The sequence below is a fragment of the Brachyistius frenatus genome, unplaced genomic scaffold (assembly GCF_029030835.1).
Source record: "Brachyistius frenatus isolate BFR_SWC_R1_liver_20210118 unplaced genomic scaffold, ASM2903083v1 Contig_378, whole genome shotgun sequence".
NCBI lineage: Eukaryota > Metazoa > Chordata > Actinopteri > Embiotocidae > Brachyistius > Brachyistius frenatus.
In genome coordinates, this window is record NW_027210977.1 from 56,185 (window position 1) to 73,733 (window position 17,549).

At 51.0% G+C, this 17,549-nt stretch overlaps 5 protein-coding genes across 6 annotated transcripts in view; 2 read left to right on the forward strand and 3 right to left on the reverse strand.

Annotated features, from left to right (window-relative positions):
• Positions 1-17,549, forward strand: part of cunh15orf40 (chromosome unknown C15orf40 homolog) — a 108,892-nt gene that overhangs the window by 14,126 nt on the left and 77,217 nt on the right. The gene's annotated exons all lie outside the window — the stretch shown is intronic.
• Positions 113-4,793, reverse strand: sh3gl3b (SH3-domain GRB2-like 3b). The gene is made up of 10 exons (XM_069724459.1): positions 4,606-4,793; positions 3,577-3,645; positions 3,426-3,498; positions 3,158-3,301; positions 2,889-3,022; positions 2,526-2,684; positions 2,304-2,407; positions 1,941-2,050; positions 1,768-1,815; positions 113-1,454 (listed from the first exon to the last, which is right to left on the reverse strand). The coding sequence occupies exons 1-10, from the start codon at positions 4,648-4,650 to the stop codon at positions 1,243-1,245; spliced, it is 1,098 nt and encodes a 365-aa protein (XP_069580560.1). The 5' UTR covers positions 4,651-4,793; the 3' UTR covers positions 113-1,242.
• On the forward strand, positions 5,234-7,169 carry commd9 (COMM domain containing 9). The gene is made up of 6 exons (XM_069724487.1): positions 5,234-5,330; positions 5,450-5,566; positions 5,962-6,101; positions 6,333-6,367; positions 6,547-6,650; positions 6,739-7,169. Exons 1-6 carry the CDS (start codon positions 5,277-5,279, stop codon positions 6,874-6,876), a joined length of 588 nt encoding a protein of 195 aa, XP_069580588.1. The 5' UTR covers positions 5,234-5,276; the 3' UTR covers positions 6,877-7,169.
• Positions 7,195-14,161, reverse strand: LOC138636454 (L-fucose kinase). Of its 2 annotated transcripts, none has more exons than XM_069724486.1 (23): positions 13,912-14,161; positions 13,587-13,738; positions 13,347-13,397; positions 13,135-13,260; positions 12,977-13,049; positions 12,791-12,840; positions 12,596-12,676; positions 12,405-12,524; positions 11,795-11,966; positions 11,600-11,706; positions 11,414-11,515; positions 11,160-11,333; positions 10,954-11,027; positions 10,069-10,424; positions 9,753-9,987; positions 9,519-9,685; positions 9,076-9,303; positions 8,762-8,905; positions 8,559-8,678; positions 8,266-8,453; positions 8,083-8,182; positions 7,622-7,845; positions 7,195-7,503 (listed from the first exon to the last, which is right to left on the reverse strand). In XM_069724486.1, exons 1-23 carry the CDS (start codon positions 13,991-13,993, stop codon positions 7,390-7,392), a joined length of 3,240 nt encoding a protein of 1,079 aa, XP_069580587.1. In that variant the 5' UTR covers positions 13,994-14,161; the 3' UTR covers positions 7,195-7,389. The 2 variants fall into 2 exon arrangements, with proteins under 2 accessions (XP_069580587.1, XP_069580586.1); XM_069724485.1 differs by having other exon boundaries at positions 12,791-12,888.
• On the reverse strand, positions 14,911-17,314 carry pclaf (PCNA clamp associated factor). The gene is made up of 4 exons (XM_069724488.1): positions 17,202-17,314; positions 16,246-16,332; positions 15,897-16,077; positions 14,911-15,054 (listed from the first exon to the last, which is right to left on the reverse strand). The coding sequence occupies exons 1-4, from the start codon at positions 17,245-17,247 to the stop codon at positions 15,012-15,014; spliced, it is 357 nt and encodes a 118-aa protein (XP_069580589.1). The 5' UTR covers positions 17,248-17,314; the 3' UTR covers positions 14,911-15,011.

Genomic DNA, 17,549 nt, shown 5'->3' on the forward strand with positions numbered 1-17,549 from the left:
TGTAAATACAACATGTACAGCTCCGGTACCGGTTCGGGTTAGACAGTCCGGACGGCTTTAAACCCAAATATGACGCGTGGCCGGAAAATGTAGTTAAGTACAACAAGATAGACATATTTCATATCTTTTATTCATTTAACTTAAAAAATATATTATAAATACAGGAAACAGATCACATGTAGGTTCACTCATAAAATACAATAAAATAAAATAAAATAAGATAAAGATAAACGGCTCAATATAAAAAAACACAAATTATACATGAGGGAAGGTTTATTATTTATTATTGCGGAAATAGATTCTGAGGTTGAACAACAGACGAGTTTCTCTGACGGTCTGAATTTATTTCAAACAGCACAAAGGTTTCTTTAAGGAGCATCAGTGCAGCTGGATATTAATAATGAGGAGTTTTCAGGATGTTCTCCAGCTGTTTGTTAAATTAAACTGAGAAACATCGTCAGCAGAGCGTCATCGAACACGTTTCATCTCCAGACCTACAGCGGTGGTGTTTACATTCAAGTGAGCCGATTTATTCATCGTATAAAAATAAGAACAGTCGCTAAACGTTGGTGAGTCTAAACTTCATTCTGGGACGACAGGTCTTCTATTAAAATTAAAATGTATATAAAGTCTGTGGTTTTTAACAGGAAGCAGCTGCTGTCTGACCTTTTGCTTCCCTTTGTTTTCAGCCTGTATGAGCGTCTGACTTTGGTTGTGTTTCTCTGCGTGTTTTCAGTAGCGTGTTAATTACGTACATGTATGTGCCTACGTGGCTAATTTTCAGTGACGATCTAAAACATGCAGAAACAGCTGAGGAGTCCTTAAATGTGCCGTTTTCTACACAAGTTTCCTAAAGTTTATTTTTCCGGCCTAAAAGTTTGAAACACGTGAAAACGACATTCAGGCCGTCACGTGGTTTTATTGTCGTTTCTATCGGTTTAATTCTATTTTCTGATCTAAAGCTTCTGAATCTACCAGAATATTATTCAAATATCTAATAATAACTCCATCGATAACATTTATGACATAAAATATTGTTAAAGCTGTTCTGTGTAAAACCGGTAAAGTGCTGTGGAGCAGCGGTTCCCGTCATGTGACTTCCCTCTGAAGGCCCCGCCCACTACCGAGCGGCGCCGCTCCGGTCCGACGGCCCGTTCTTCCCTTTGGAACCGACGGATTCGTGAAAAAGTGCAAATAAGAAGCTGAAAACTTGCATATTTTTCTGACACACACTCCACGTCGTCACGGCAACGGCAGAGGCACCAGCACGTCCACGTAGCTGACGGGGACGAGCCCCGAGCGGCCGCCCAGCTCGCCCTCGTACCAGTGGGCGTCGGCCCGACCGGTCAGGACGATGACGTCGCCCTCGCTGAAGCTCAGCTCGCCCTCGCGGTCCGGGAGGAAGGAGTACATCGCCCGGCAACAGGGCTGATCCAGGACCAGCTGACTGTCGGCTGGAAGACAGACGGACAGACGGACGGACGGACGGACAGAGACATTATGTTCAGTGTCAGCGCTCCATCAGAGTGGACCAGAACAACAGCTCCCTCTGGTGGACAACAAAGTAAGAAAGTCAATCAATGAAACGGAGACTTCAGATTTTGCTCTTTTCAATGACGTCATCACGCTCCGCCCACCTGATCCCTGATCGGATTATTGATCCGAGTTAATTAGTCATCTCTTTGTATGTTTCCGGTTTGGTTTGGATTTACTGATGGTGATGAAGAAGAGGAGGAGGAGGAGGAGGAGGACGAAGGTGTTTCTTACCGTGGACGGGGCTGCCGGGTCGGGACAGCAGCACAGGGAGCTGCTCTCCTGCACACACACACACACACACACACACACACACACACACACACACACACACACACACACACACACAGTTTAAATGTGACTTAAACAGGAAACAGGAAGTGCTGTTTGATCAGTAGTAGAAGAACCTGAGGGTCCGGTGACGGACGGCTGGTAGAACCCGACGCTGTGTTCACTTCTGATCCGGATCTTTTTGGGTCTGAAGCGTCGCTCCGGTTTGTTGCTGGCAGCAGTCAGTCTGATGACATCACAGAGAGGGACGCAAACAGGAAGTCAACGTTTGTCAACGATCAATCCAGAAGATTTCAAAGTGAAATCAGAAAAATTGTGACAAAAAAAAAAAGGAGTTGTAAAAATGATAAACAGTCAAAATATTCTGTCGTCAGTTGTTTGAGCTTCGTGTGTTTGAAGGAAAATAAAAACGCGATGAACGTGCGCGTGTCGCTCTCTACCAGAGGTGGCGCTGTGGTCGCAGACAGGGCCGGACTCACCTGGCCTGCAGGTTGCCGTGGAGACCCAGCAGGGTGCGGTGGGCGTCGCGGTGGAAGTCGAGCAGCGCGGCGACGAGAGCCGCGAGGTGAACCAGCTGATCGACCTGCAGGAGGAGACGTCCTCTGTTGTCATGGCAACAACTCAGTGTTCCTTCAGAATCAAATTTAATGGACGACGTCCTTCAAAGTCGTCTCCACGGATTTGATATGTTCTTCACTCACGTCATTCTGCAGCAGGACGAACATTTGTCTCTCTGCCAGCTCTTTGGACGTGATGAACTTGTCCCAGGTCTTCTGGACATCCTCTGACGGGACTTTGTCTCGTCGTCTCCGCTTGTAGTCGAAATCCAGCCGCCGGCCATTCACCTTCTTCAGCTGGTGCTGACAGACAGAGACAGACAGACAGACAGACAGAGGGACAGACAGACAGAGAGACAGACAGACAGAGAGACAGACAGAGGGACAGATAGACAGACAGACAGACAGAGAGACAGAGACACGGTTACATCAAACTGTTTGTGTCTGTGTTTCCTTCTCATGAATGATGTCCATCAGGACGTGTTGTCCTCCATGTGGATGTCTCACCCTGATGTCCTTCAGCTCCGTGTTCTGGAGGTCCTGCAGCGGGTCGATGAAGGACCGTTTGACGTTGACATCCAGAACGTCCCTGGCCTGAGCAACCTGCTGCAGAGCTCCACCCACATCAGTCATAGCGCCGCCTGGACGGGAGACGGACCGGGGGACGGACCAAAGGACAATGGAGCAAAGAAAAAGGACCTGATCAGCTGACAGCGTCCCGAGTTGACCGTGCGTCTGTGATTGTGTGTCTGTCCCGGATGAACCGAACCTCGTACCGAACTCAGAAGCAGGTCCGATCTCCTGGCTGTAGTGCAGCATGCAGTCTCCCAGCATGCTCTCTGTTTGTGGGTAACCCGACACCCTCCCCTGTCCTCTCATCCTGGACACGCCGTTGAGCACGCTCAGTCTGGCTCTGTGAGCTGCAGAGACAAACACACTCAGAGCTTTAATGATGGTTCAGATGATGGAACCGACACGCACTGTAGAACCAGAACCGGCTGCAAAACCAGCTGTGGAGCCGACTGACAGATGTGGACTCGGTACCTGGGTTCGGCTGCAGGAACTCGGCGGTTCTGGGCAGCAACTCGGTCAGCAGAGCGTGGAACACTGTGACACTCTGAGGGACACAGAGAGAACATTCAGGCTCGGTTCTGATCTCAGGAAGGTTCTCCGTCAGGTTCTCTTCATCGATTACCTTCTCCATCTTCAGGAAGTCTTCGTCCAGCTTCGTTCCCTCGCCGCCCATCAGACGCTCGTTCAGCAGCTGAAACAGGAGGAGAGCTGTTAGAGACCCACGCAGGTGAGTCCAGGTGAGTCCAGGTGAGTCCCAGGTGAGTCCAGGTGAGTCCCAGGTAAGTCCAGGTGAGTCCAGGTGAGTCCCAGGTGAGTCCCAGGTAAGTCCAGGTGAGTCCAGGTGAGTCCCAGGTGAGTCCCAGGTGAGTCCAGGTGAGTCCCAGGTGAGTCCCAGGTAAGTCCAGGTGAGTCCAGGTGAGTCCCAGGTGAGTCCCAGGTGAGTCCAGGTGAGTCCCAGGTGAGTCCCAGGTAAGTCCAGGTGAGTCCAGGTGAGTCCCAGGTGAGTCCCAGGTAAGTCCAGGTGAGTCCAGGTAAGTCCCAGGTGAGTCCAGGTGAGTCCCAGGTAAGTCCAGGTGAGTCCAGGTGAGTCCCAGGTGAGTCCCAGGTAAGTCCCAGGTGAGTCCAGGTGAGTCCAAGTGTTTCTGAGGACCAACCTGTGAGTCCAGGACTCTTCTGAGTCTCCAGAAAGACTCTTGAGGATCAGAAAGTTCTGAGAACCATGAAAGCTGCAGGTCGTTTACAGGAAGTGATGATTATTTCCGGTCAGGTGACTGATCAGTGTGGGAATCTGATCAGAACTCCTCACGTGTTTTCAAACAGACCTGCAGCAGAACACTGATGAAGTACCAGAACCTCAGAACCAGGAAATGTTCTGTGGTTCATCCTTCAGGTCTGTCAGTCTGCAGCTTCACATGTAAACACGCCGTCAGATCTTTGGACCTGATCACAGTCGGATTCTGATCGAACCGCGGATGAAAACTGATTTCCGTCCCTGACCATTAAAAGTCTGTGATCCGGTTGCTCGGTTCCGGTAAACAGCAGCAGGCCGCGTGTCGCAGTGAAACACAGAAGGACATTACTTGTTCACCGCTCATTCATCCCAGCACACCTCACCTAATAACACCGGCTCGGCCCGGTTCGGTCCGCTTACCTGGCTCGCTTTGTGGAGCTGCTTCTTCATCCCGGACACCGACATCTTGGACACACTGGGGATCAGAGGAGCTTCCGCCGTCCACCGACAGCCTCCATCATCCCGTCTGTGATGCTCCGTTCCCCGCAGAGAGTAACCGCAGCAGCCGCCCCCACCGCCGGGACCGGACCGGACCGGACCGCACCGGGACCTGCTCCGTTTATTCTGATCATCAAGTCATCATTTAGACTGTTTTATTCTGAAATAAAGTTTGTTATTGTTCCGTTTTTATGAAGGTTTATTACAGTCTGAAACGTTTATTAAGTTAATTAAAAGCTGGAATTATTATTATCCATTAGATTTTATTGTTTGTTTTTTAGATTTAGTTCATTTTCTCTTTTTTTTCTTTTTCTTTCCATTATAGTTTTTTCCTCAACATCCTGATCATATTGTTAAACTACCTGTACTTTATCTTTATGCTTAATTTTGAAGATTTTTTTTTTTTTTTGGTAAGTAAAATAAAATAAATAATTTTTTAAACCAAAATCTTTTGTATTCCTTTTTAACTAAAGCTTTGTCCGTTTTTTTTTCTATCTTTAGCTTTATTTTTTCCGAGTTGTACTTCATTTCCCATGAGCAGTAGCGGTATTTTCCTGTCACATGACACGTCATAGTGAACGTCACATGTCAACATGGCTGCTGCTGTTTCCAACGAAGATTTCAACAACTTGCAGCTTCTCCTGAAGGTATCGGTCCCGGACACCGACTTTTAGAGGAAGTGTCCGCTCTCGGACTGAAAACTGGTCACATGACCACCGTGCCCTCATGTTGTTGTTGTTGTTTGTTTGTTTGTTTGTCTCTGAAGGCTCCGTCTAAAGACGCGGTGAGAGACGTCTGCGTTCAGAGTCACTCGGGTCCGAGTCGCCGGCTGACGGAGAGCACCGCGGCGACGCTCGGTATCCCAGCAGCCCCGGCGGCACAGGTAACACACCTGTCTCCGTGTGCTGGTGTTACCGACGGTGTGGGGACGTACACCCGTTCACACTGTGACACTGTGGGGACGTACACCCGTTCACACTGTGACACTGTGGGGACGTACACCCGTTCACACTGTGACACTGTGGGGACGTACACCCGTTCACACTGTGACACTGTGGGGACGTACACCCGTTCACACTGTGACACTGTGGGGACGCGACTTTTGTTTGGGGAACAAAAATCAAATCTGGACAAAATAAAAAAACATTTAATGTGAAGGACACATGATGTCCTCGAGACCTGCAGGTTCAAACAGACCGTGGACCTGTCGGGACCTTCTGGTCTTGTCTCGGTGGACTGAGTTTCCAGACTGAACTGACCCGTGTCTCTGTCCTCCAGCTGATCCAGTCCCTCCACATTCTGTCCCATCACGTCCTCTTCTCCAACCTGGGTTCTCCGGAGCAGATCCTCGCCGTGTTCCCCAAGTCGTTCCACTCCAGCCTGAAGAACCTGATCACCAAGATCCTGCTGGAGAACAGGTGGGTTCCACCAACACCTCCAGAGAACCAGACTTAAAGACAAACTGTTGGTAGTCTCCTGGATGTGCAGTACCACCGAGGGCCACCAGGGGCGCGTTGAATAAACAGAAATAAAATCAATTAAAGACACAGTGAAGGAGTTTCTGAGTCTGTAGAAACTATTGGTCGATGCAGTGTGATGTCACTGCAGGCTGTGATGACATCATCACGTGTCCCTCTGCTGTTTTTCAGTCCAACATGGCGGACGGAAGCAGCCGGTCGTCAGAGTGAGTTTCACACGTTCATCTACCTGTGTGTGTGTGTGTGTGTGTGTGTGTGTGTGTGTGTGTGTGTGTGTGTGTGTGTGTGTGTGTGTGTGTGTGTACTTGTACTTGCCTGTCTACCTGTGTGAGGACGTCCTACAAAGATACCCATTAAACATGTGTGTGTGTGTGTGTGTGTGTAGTTTCCCTCCCTCAGCTGAAGGACTTGGACTGGAGGGTTGACATGGTAACGGGCTCGGACTCGATCAGCCGGATGTCGGTCCCGACCTGCCTGGTTCAGCTCAAGGTGTGAACCAACATGTACATCCTGGTCTCTGAGGTCAGGTGACCTCCTGGTCTGTCAGAATGACGTCATGTACGTGGCGTGTTTTCAGGTGGAGGATCCGTGTGCGTCTGTGGGCGGCGAGTCGGTTTCCACGGTGACGGTGGAGCTGAGCAGGGAGTCTCTGGACACCATGCTGGACGGACTGGGACGCATCAGAGACCAGTTGTCTGTGGTCGCTGGCAAGTGAGGCGGCCGGAGGGGCGGGGCCTCAGCTCCGTGGCTCCACCCCCCCAGTTTCTACCGCACACACACTGGTGGTAAATGATGTCACCAGGAGGAAGAGGAGGCCCGTCGGCCATCTTTGTTTTGGTCTGAGGCTTCAGGCTCGATGGATGACTTCAGATCCAGACTTTTAGTTTCTTGCAGCAGTCTGAAGTTTGTGTTTTATGTTTTACTGGACGAGACTTGACGTGTTTTAGACGTTTTGTTGGATGTTTAAAGATTCTGTCAATAAATCTCATGTTTGTTTTTTATTTCTATTAACATGAAAATCAACGTGTGACTGTTTGTTCTTCACTGACTCATTTATACCAGATTTATTATTTACTGTTTGATTCCCTTCATACACATATAGACTGGTTTCATATCAAACCTCTCTGGACACGTTTCATTGGTTTTAACTCTTGAATGACACGTTAACGCTTCGTCCAATCAGAACTCTCCGTTCACATTCATCAGTAAACGGAAGAAAAAATGATCTTCAGGTGCGGTTCTGGTTCTGGTTCTGGTTCTGGTTCTGGTCGGAGGCCGGCGGTCGGACGGTGATCCCGTCCTCGTCCAGCTGCACCGAGTGGACGCTGAAATCTCCCAGACCCTGAAACACAGCAGGTATCACCACGGTAACGCAGCAGGTATCACCACGGTAACGCAGCAGGTAGACAGTGTTCCAGAAGTGGAGTTGACCTTTGACCCCGGCCCATCTCGGTTCTTACCGGCGTGCTGTGGAGGACCTGAAGCACCGCCTCCCTCTGCAGCGGCTGGCGGGTCAGCAGGTACAGGAAGCCGCCGCCCCCGGCCCCGGCCAGGCTCTGACCCAGGACCAGCGGCCGCAGCGACGCCATCATGGTTCTGACCGCGGCCGGCTCGCAGCCCGGCGCCATCAGCTTCTTCTGCTGCCACGAGCGGTCCAAACACCGACCCAGTCCGCACAGACTACCTGCAGGGGGACAGGTGGGTTAACCCACAGCATTCTGGGAAATGAAGGACCTGACAGGGAGGAACATCAGGTGTTTGTTTCTGTGACTCAGCAGTATTGATTACTGATAACTGATTATTGATCAGTATTAATTCCTGATTATTGATCAGTATTAATTCCTGATTATTGATCGGTATTAATTCCTGATTATTGATCGGTATTAATTCCTGATTATTGATCAGTTCTGCTGCGTCTCACCGTCTGAACACGCCCTGGCGCTCTCCTCTGAGTTCAACACCAGCTGCTGAGCGTTCTGCACCATCGAAGGCAGACGGCTGTACCAGCTGCGAACTACATCCTGCAGACAAGACCACCATCTTCATCACCATCTTCATCACCACCATCATCATCACCCCCATCATGAGTCCTACTGGTACCGACCTGCAGCAGGTTCCGAGCCAGCCGAGTCTTGCCGGTGTAGACCAGCAGGAGGTGCTGCTCCAGGGAGACCAGGAAGTCGGCTGGAGGACGGAGGCGCTCCACCTCCACCTGCAGGGGCAGCGACGCTCGGGAACGACCAACCTTAACTCCGCCCACCAGACCTCCCACCTGATCCTGCCAGCCTCCACCTGCAGCAGGAGGGGATGGAAGAAGAAGAAGAAGAAGGAGGAAGAGGATGATGAGGAACTATTTAAAGTAGATGTGAATCACTAAGGGTCACCATGACAACCGACCTGTGGTAAGAACCTGCTCCAGGTACAAGACCGCATGGATCAGGGAGTCTGTGTCGTAGGTTCGGCCGGTACATCTGTACACGGCAGCCAGCAGCGCCCCCGCCAGGATACTGCTGGTACCTGCAGGACAAGAACGGATCAAACAGACCCGTGTTGGTACATATGTTGGTTCCGTGTTAGAACACGTGTCGATCAGAACTCACCCAGTCCAGATCCGGTGGGCAGCTCTGACCAGCTGTGGAGCTCCACCCCTCCTCCCCACCTCTCCATCAGCTGATGCCCCAGAGGATGCTGGGATGACAGAGACACCAGGCTGCTGCACACACACACCGCCTTCAGCAGGGCTCCTGCACACACACACACACACACACACACACACACACACACACACACACACACACACACACACACACACACACACACACACACACACACACACACACACACACACACACACACAGAAACGTTAGCCCTCCCACTTCCTGTTTACATCACTAAACCAGTGAACAGTTCCTACCGGGGGCGTGAGGCTGACAGTAGTCCTTCAGGTCATCCAGGCTGTCACACACCGTCTCCGTGGAAACCTCGCTGTCCCGCCCACCTGTGTAGCTGACCAGCAGGAGGCGGGGCTGCGTGATGCGACGAGCCCTAGCACCAATGGGACGCCTCCCGTCGACCTTCACTGCGACGTTGGTCACTGAGCCGCCGTGCTCGAAGGCGATTGGTGGAGTGTCGCTCCAGCCGCCTGAAACACAAAGACCACAGTCACAGGAAGTGTTTACAGAGTGGGCGGAGCCTCAGCAGGTAAAATCAGCATCACATGTATGTTCGTATCATATGTTCCTGTGTCACCAGAGGAGTCGTCGCAGATTAAATATAAAAATCAATAAAAGAAAAAGAAAATGTCACAATTAAAAACAACACATTTCAAAACACATAATAAAATGTAAGTTGTCTCACCTGCCAAGTCAAGTCTGGCTGGACACTCCACTTCCTGCCACTCCTCCAGGGGCGGGACTTCCCCCTGCCCAATGGAAATGAACCTCTGTGATGACATCACCGCCTGCCGAAGCAGCACCTGTCCGGCGCCCTCGTAGTGCCTTGCCGCCCGCACCAGCAGGTCCGGCCTGTAGGGGGCAGTAACCATTACACTTCTGTGATGTCACTGAGTGACACCTGCAGCTTGAACCTCACCTGCTCAGCCAGAGCTGTCTCTGTGCGGCCAGGGCCTTGACTCCGCCCCTCAGGTCACCCTCCTCCAACAGGATGTAGGCGGAGCTCCAGGCCTTGTTGGCAGCCGGTCCGCTCCTCAGACCCCCCCTCCCCCCCGCCATGCACACCAGCACATCAGCGATGCAGGAGAGACAGCGAGCGGCCACGCCCAGCTGTGCTCCAGGCTCCGCCCCCTGCTCCATGCTCCCTGCTGCGACTGAAAAAAACAGAACATTTCGTATCATTTTCAGATAGGAAGCTAACAGTTAGCATGGGAAGCTAACAGGCGCAGACTGACTGCTGTCCAACGCCTCCAGCAGCGCCCCCTGCTGGCCTCCCAGCACCGCAGCCCTGAAGCAAGGCAGCAGGCAGATGTCCTTGCGACTCCTCAGGGCGTCGGCCACCCTCCTCCTCCCCGCCAGGAACAGCAGCTCCTCTCTGTGCTGGAGCTCCGCCTCCTGGTGGGTGAGTGACAGCACCTCCTTCAGGGAGAGCCTCCACGCCTCCCTCCACCTCCGCAGGCAGCCGGGGCCCCCCAGCAGCCAGCCCACACCTCCCTCTGGACCCACAGCGCCTCCTCTGGGGTGGAGGACTGGGAAGAGCCGTGCCGCCAGGAGGGAGCGCTGTTCTCCTCGGACCCACAACTCCTCAGGCCTGAGGAGAGAGGAGAGGAGAGGAGAGGAGGGGAGGAGAGAGGAGAGGAGGGGAGAGGAGAGGAGAGGAGAGGAGAGGAGAGGAGAGGAGAGGGAGAGGAGGGAGAGGAGAGGAGAGGAGAGGAGAGGAGAGGAGAGGAGAGGAGAGGAGAGGAGAGGAGAGGAGAGGAGAGGAGAGGAGGGGAGAGGAGAGATGGGGAGGGGAGAGGAGAGGAGAGGAGAGGAGAGGAGAGGAGGGGAGAGGAGAGGAGAGATGGGGAGAGGAGAGATGGGGAGAGGAGAGGAGAGGAGAGGAGAGGAGAGGAGAGGAGAGGAGAGGAGAGGAGAGGAGAGGAGAGGAGAGGAGAGGAGAGGAGAGGAGAGGAGGGGAGAGGAGAGGAGAGATGGGGAGAGGAGAGATGGGGAGGGGAGGAGAATGATATTAGTGCTCTTATTGCTGCTGTTAATTTGATTTCCTCTCACGACCTCCTTCATCTTCATCTTCATCTTCATCTTCATCTTCTCTTGAAGTTTATAAAATGTGAACTGACTGTATTCCTGTTCGGCTGAAGAAGAGGCTCCATGTCTGGTTGAGGAAGGAGGAGTTACTGTCATCAGAGCAGACCTGAGGAGCAAATAATAAAACAAATAATGAATAATAAAACGATGAACTAAACGTGTGTGAAAATAAAACTTTGTTTCAGGACTCGTTCAGTGGACGGAGTGAGCCGTCTCCATGACAACCGTCTCAGTAGACCTGCAGGTCGTCGAGCGCTCCCGCCGCCGTGTAGACGTCCAGCCTCAGCTCGCCCAGCTCGATGCGATGTCCCTGGATGATGATGTCGCCGCTGAGCGCCAGCTGCCTGACGCAGGCTGACAAGGACATCCGGAGACCCGACAGCAGACAGCCGGGGGGGACGTCCAGGGGTCCCTGTGGACGAACGGACGGTCAGGACGCCGGTACCGAAGTCAGTCGTTACTCGAGACTCTGACTGTAGAATTTCTCCTGACCTGCAGGTGGCAGTGCTGCACCACCGCCCCCGTCGCCACGGCAACATCTCCCTCCAGGACGCTGTTGATCACCCGACCTCCTTCGCTCACGCCGCTCTCCCTCTGACGGGAAACAGGAAGTCAGGAGGTGTTCAACATTGGAAGACGTGAAGATGATGCTGAGGACGAAGGACGGAGACGGGTCACCTGGATGTGAGACAGGGTGTTTCTCTCCGTCCAATCACGCGTCAGCCGGTCGACATGTGGCTTCCCAGACAGAGTCAGGTAGTCATAGCAACCGCCGGGGACGTAGACTACGAGGACGAGAGCAGATTTATTTAAGACATATTTATGACATAACAGACGGAGGAGACGGAGACAGAGACGGAGACGGATGCTGACCCAGGCTGAGCTCTGCTCCTCTCAGGATCCTCCACAGCTCCATCCTGCTGCTCCTCACAGACGCCCCCTGTGGTCCGACCGATGAACTGCAGCCGTCTCTGTCCCCCATCACAAACTGGTCCTGAGACACGTCTGAGCAGAGACACTTCAGTACGTCCAGGAAGAGAGACACCTGAGGACGGGAAGAGAGACGCCTCAGGACGGGAAGAGAGACGCCTGAGGATGGGAAGAGAGACGCCTCAGGACGGGAAGAGAGACGCCTCAGGACGGGAAGAGAGACGCCTCAGGACGGGAAGAGAGACGCCTGAGGACGGGAAGAGAGACGCCTCAGGACGGGAAGAGAGACGCCTCAGGACGGGAAGAGAGACGCCTGAGGACGGGAAGAGAGACGCCTGAGGACGGGAAGAGAGACGCCTCAGGACGGGAAGAGAGACGCCATTGGACGGGAAGAGAGACACCTGAGGACGGGAAGAGAGACGCCTCAGGACGGGAAGAGAGACGCCTCAGGATGGGAAGACAGACGCCTCAGGACGGGAAGAGAGACGCCTGAGGACGGGAAGAGAGATGCCTTCCTCCCAGACGATCAGTGAGACGGACAGAGGACAGGTACCTGGAGGGGCGGAGCTCCAGAGTCCAGGCCCAGGTAGGTGCAGCCGTCCAGAGGAGGAGTGACGTGCGTCTGCAGTAACTTCTCTGAGAAGGACCGGCTGAAGAAGACGGGACCGGAGACCTGAGACGGACACGTTGGACTTTAGATGTCTCAGTGTTGGAACAGGAAGTCAGAATGTGAGTTGCACCCACCAGTGGAACTTTCCCATCATGCATCACTGCCTGTTGGATCTGATGCTGGGTTCCCCTGTAGAGGATGTCTCTGACTCCACCCTGAAAACATCATTTAATATGTTTATTATTATTTTATATATATTATAATAAAACAATAATAATAAAATCAAAACAGAGAAACTACAAACAGACGTGTTTAAATAAAGTGAGCACCTGTTGGTCGGACAGGTAGACGCCGTGATTGGCTGCAAAGGAGACGTCGCCTGGCAACGCCACAACACGAACACCTGAGAACCCGTCCCAGGACAACACTGACACACATACACACAAGTACTTTAAAGAAGTACTTTATGTACTTTAAAGAAATACTTTATGTACTTTAAAGAAGTTCTGACTAACCGAACTCCGGCGGGACGCTGAAGATGGTGTCGGTGCTGCAGACCCAGACCCCCGGCGGAGAACCAGGACAGATCTAAACGTGTTAAAAACAGAACGCAGTGAGCTGAAGCGGTCCCAGCAGAACCCCCTGCAGTGTCCCTCATCCCTCCGAGCCGGACCTGGTTCCCGAGGCAGTCCAGCAGCAGGTCCAGGCAGCAGACCGGCGCCTCCACCTTCTGGTCGGGTTCCTGTCGGGGCAGCCAGCAGAAGGCCCGGCTGCAGGAGCTCCAGGGGAAGTCTCGACCCTGCAGACAGGAAACCAACCGTCAGGCGGGAACCCGGACCGGACCGAGCGGACCGGACCGAGCGGCACCGCCGCTGCTGGACTCACCGTGTGCAGGATGAGGATGTGAGCTTCATCCAGGACGTCGGCCGTCACCACCTTCAGACAACAGATCAGGGAAGAAGATCGGTCACTGAACCAGGAGGGGTTGTGGTCCACCAGAGAGGGGGGCGGAGCTAACCAACAGAATGGGAGTCTACTGGAAGCCAGCCCCTGGTGGCCCCTCAGTGGAACTACACTTTAAGACTTTGAGAAACCGTCTGAGTGGCCATCCCCAGAGGTCCTCACCGTGTGTCCGGCTCGGCTGCTCAGGTGTTCGGCGGCGACCAGCAGCGCGTTCAGCGTCGCCCCCCCGCTGCCCAGCGGCTCCTGGCGGTCCCGCACCGTCAGAACCAGCGCACCCGGAGAGATAGCGCCACGCTGCTGCCGCGACTCGAGCTCTGAGACACACACGCGTTATTTCTGTGTTTTAGTCACTTTAACTGTTTAAAGGAACTTTCTTTATATCTAACAGATGTTATTAAATTCTCATTCTGTCCCTGAGCGACTCCTTCAGGCTGCTCGGTGTAACTGCAGAAGGTCAAAGATCGTCTAATGCGGAGATGGTCCTCACCTCTCTGAAAGGAGTACACGCTGTCTTTGTGTTGACAGGTGAGGACGACCACCGTCCACCGGAACCCGCCGTGGTCCGACATCCTCCGACGGCTCAAACCATCGCAGCTGCTGTTTAACCCGGTTTAACGTCACTAACCCGAGAGACGGCAGCGCGGAACACAAGCCCGCCGTCAGACTGAGGCAGCGGGGCGGGGTTAGCCGGGCAGAGGCGAAACTAACGGACCGCGCTCCCGTTAACCGGCCGCCGGTGCCGCAAACTCCAGAGAAGCTAAAAACACGCTGAAGCTGGTTTCTGTTGGCTCGCTCCGGTAGCGCTTTTTGACTGCGCGGGTTTCCGTAGCGCTCTATTTTCACCTTCGGACCTCTCGGTGAAGCGGGAAGCTTAACACGTCACCAAGTTAGTTTAACTCGGTGAACAAACCGAGTTAAAGGTCGTTACCGTGTCATACCGTTGAGTGATCCAAGTAAACCCCGCCCCCGCAAACACACGAGGTCAACCTGATTTACGCTCCGGGACATCCCGGTGAGCTACACAAATATTGACTTGGAGTCAAATTTAAGAAATCAGATTTATTCAATTATGAGTTCAAAGGATTTGGATGTTTTGCCCCAAATTATAAAAAATAAAAACTTAACTTTGTATCTCAAAGTTTTAGCTTAAACATTTTTGAATTTTTATCTCTTAACTTTCAGGCAGTGAAAATAAAAACTGGTTTATGAAACAAAAAGTGAAAAATAATTTACTCTGAAGCAAAAATACAGTAAGAAAACATTTTTGCTTTTTTCATATTTTCAGTTTTTTTTTAAATCATTTTGTAAAGCTGGATAACCTAAAATGTCAAAATAATAAAAAACAACTATGAAAGGATGTAAAACATTTGGTCTTTTTATGATCATTATGTATCTCAGCTGATCGATCCGATCTGATCTTCAGTCCGGCATCTCTTATTTTCTTCACTTGTTCATGCAGCTGATTGAAACACGTCAGACTCGGCGGTTTAAAACATTAAAAGAGTTTATTGAACTGTACAAAGTGAACTCGGGTTTTATTTACAGATTTTACATCAAAACGGAGACGAAGCAGCAACACCAACAGATTCACTCTTCATCCTCCTCTTCCTCAGCCGGCAGCGGTCGAGATCTGCAGACAGGGAACAGTTTCATCTAGTTCATCATCATCATCATCATCATCATCACATGTTGCTGCTGATCATTAAATCAACTGATGAGTCAAACAAAGTTTCACATTTGAAACTCGACTCAAAACAATCGATCGATTATCAGCTGATCGATCGGAGCCTCTTGAAGACATTCGATGATCAATCGATCTTTTAAACGGTGGATAAATTAAAGCAGGTGTTCCTAATAAAATGAACGCTGGCTGCATTCAGTCAACTTGAATTAACTTCAGATACTTTTACATCTTCTGCATATTTCAGGGAGAAACATTTCCTTTTAGTTTTTTAACAGAAGTGAAAATAATCACGACCGAAACAAAACCGGCAGCAGGAAACATGAAACTACTGATACATTTATTATTGATTTATTATCAGCAGCGTTATTATTATCATTCTGATGATTAGATCAGAAACATCTGACAGGACTTCAGCCGTTTAAAATCCAAAGACGTTCTGCTTCCTGTCATCAGTGACGAAGAAAAGCAGAAAAACTTTCACATCTGAGACTTTGGAAATATTTTAAATGTTTCCTTAAAAAAAAATAAAGATCGTCACAGCTGTTCATTTTCTGTTTAATCGACTCGCTGCAGCTCGACAGGATTTTAAAACACTAATGATTCATCTGAACATGATTTTCTAAATTTGTAAAGAAGATTTTAAAACGGACTGAAAGAAAAAAATGTTTCTACGATTGATTATCAGAACATTTGATCAGCTGATCAACTTAAAACGTTTAAAGAAGTTTGCTGCTTTAGTTTGAAGTTCTGATTCCTGTAACAGCTGGACAAAAAATAAAGTCACATACTTCCTGCTGGCCTTCGACACTCCGCTGCCTCCAGCCTCCTCGTCATCCTCCACCTCTCTGGGCTTCTGGTTCTCCTTCTCTGGCTTCCTGGGCGGCCCGCCGAAGAAGTCCCCGATGCCCTTCTGCCAGGTCGGAGTGGGACGAGGACACACCGGGTTCCCGCCGGCGTATTTGCTTTTTGCTGTGAAATTGAAGAAAAAACACCACAACACCATAATCAGTCCCATCGTGTGTGTGTGTGTGTGTGTGTGTGTGTGTGTGTGTGTGTGTGTGTGTGTGTGTGTGGTGTGTGTGTGTGTTGTGTGTGTGTGTGTGTGTGTGTGTGTTGTGTGTTGAAACCAGCACAGACCAGGTGTGGAGCACTGGCTGCCGAAGGAGGAGGATGTGTTGGCTGAATTGGAGCCCAGAGACTTCCGGGGTGCAGAAGCTGCAACAGCTGCAGAAGACAAATGAACAGCCTTTTGATTGACAGGTGATGAAACAACAAAAACAAGGAACAGGATGCAGCAGCAGACACGGAACCGACCCAGAACAGCCCGGTATAAAACATACAGAAGCCAGGGAGTCCAGTGAGCCCCTTTAAAGGGGTTAAACGTGATCCGATGTCTCTGCCGTCCGCGGCCATTTAAAACGGCTCTTTAAGCAATAACACCTGAAACAAGAATAAACAGTTTTTTAGCAGTTCCAGTGCTGAACAGAGGGGTCAACTGTGGGCCGTATTTACCTAACTATAGTATGGGTTGAGAAAATATCGTCCGGTATGTCCTGTTATACGCGTGTATTTTACGATAAGCAGGAACTAGTAAAATTACGTGACTCTTCAATGGACTTCGGTGCGACCGTCGCACAAAGCCGCACTGAGGCGCTCAAAACTGGCGCCAGTTTGCGGAAAGATGAGCAATAATTTGAGGAAAGGTCGGGTACAGAGACTCCTGGTCAGAGGGGTCAGAAAACGGAGTTTCAATTTCATTTAATAATTAAAGAATACGACTTTAAACGGTTTATCAAAACCTCCGCGGCTGCTCCGGACGAACCGAGCAACCGGACCAGCCTCCGTGTTGGCGGGAGGCTGTTGTTGGGAGTCAACAAAACACTTTAAGAAACGGCCCCCTTTCATGTTCGGTTGTTAGAAGTACATTAAATACAGGTGAGGACCACTTCCTGGGACGAAACCACGCTTTTAACCGCTTTGTTTGACTTTGTGCTGCCGGCCCGCCAGACTCCATGACAGACGCACCGCGTTCTCATATAAACCGCATTTTAAAGGCTTAATTCCTAACAAATGACGGTAATTTGTTACTGTACCTTTTCTGTATGAAGCAGGAACACTGTCGGCTTTAGTCCTCACCATTTCTGCGGCGACTTGTTCAGTCTAACGACGTCTCAGCAACAACACGGACCGAAGTGAATGAGATGAAGCGTCCCGCCTTGGTTTAAAAAAAGAACAGCGGATGGGGCGGGAGATTTCTTCTTCTCTGGTTCCTGCTCCGGTAGACGCCATGTGGAGTGGTTATCTGCCCCCTGTTGGTGAAGGTTCATAGCTGCAACTCCAACCGCACGAGCCTCTAATGTTTACGATTCTCCAAAACATTTTTTTTAATATCAAATCTATGTACTTTTTTTTTTCAAGTCGGTGTAATTATTGAGCGTAAT

Bases quoted from the DNA above. Each gene is read 5' to 3' on its own strand.
- LOC138636454 (XM_069724485.1), bottom strand. From the start codon at position 13,993: ATGTCGGACCACGGCGGGTTCCGGTGGACGGTGGTCGTCCTCACCTGT. The intron at 9,686-9,752 runs GTGAGGTTCAAG...TGCCCCCTACAG, and splicing joins AGACAGCTCTGGCTGAGCAG to GCCGGACCTGCTGGTGCGGG. The intron at 8,679-8,761 runs GTGAGTTCTGAT...CTTGTCCTGCAG, and splicing joins GCCCACCGGATCTGGACTGG to GTACCAGCAGTATCCTGGCG.
- commd9 (XM_069724487.1), top strand. From the start codon at position 5,277: ATGGCTGCTGCTGTTTCCAACGAAGATTTCAACAACTTGCAGCTTCTC. The intron at 5,567-5,961 runs GTAACACACCTG...TCTGTCCTCCAG, and splicing joins CAGCAGCCCCGGCGGCACAG to CTGATCCAGTCCCTCCACAT. The intron at 6,368-6,546 runs GTGAGTTTCACA...GTGTGTGTGTAG, and splicing joins GGAAGCAGCCGGTCGTCAGA to TTTCCCTCCCTCAGCTGAAG.
- pclaf (XM_069724488.1), bottom strand. From the start codon at position 17,247: ATGGTGAGGACTAAAGCCGACAGTGTTCCTGCTTCATACAGAAAAG. The intron at 16,078-16,245 runs GTCTGTGCTGGT...TCAATTTCACAG, and splicing joins CAGCCAGTGCTCCACACCTG to CAAAAAGCAAATACGCCGGC. The intron at 15,055-15,896 runs GTATGTGACTTT...CCCTGTCTGCAG, and splicing joins GTGTCGAAGGCCAGCAGGAA to ATCTCGACCGCTGCCGGCTG.
- sh3gl3b (XM_069724459.1), bottom strand. From the start codon at position 4,650: ATGTCGGTGTCCGGGATGAAGAAGCAGCTCCACAAAGCGAGCCAG. The intron at 3,646-4,605 runs GTAAGCGGACCG...CTCCTGTTTCAG, and splicing joins AGCTCCACAAAGCGAGCCAG to CTGCTGAACGAGCGTCTGAT. The intron at 1,455-1,767 runs GTAAGAAACACC...TCTGTCTTCCAG, and splicing joins ACCCGGCAGCCCCGTCCACG to CCGACAGTCAGCTGGTCCTG.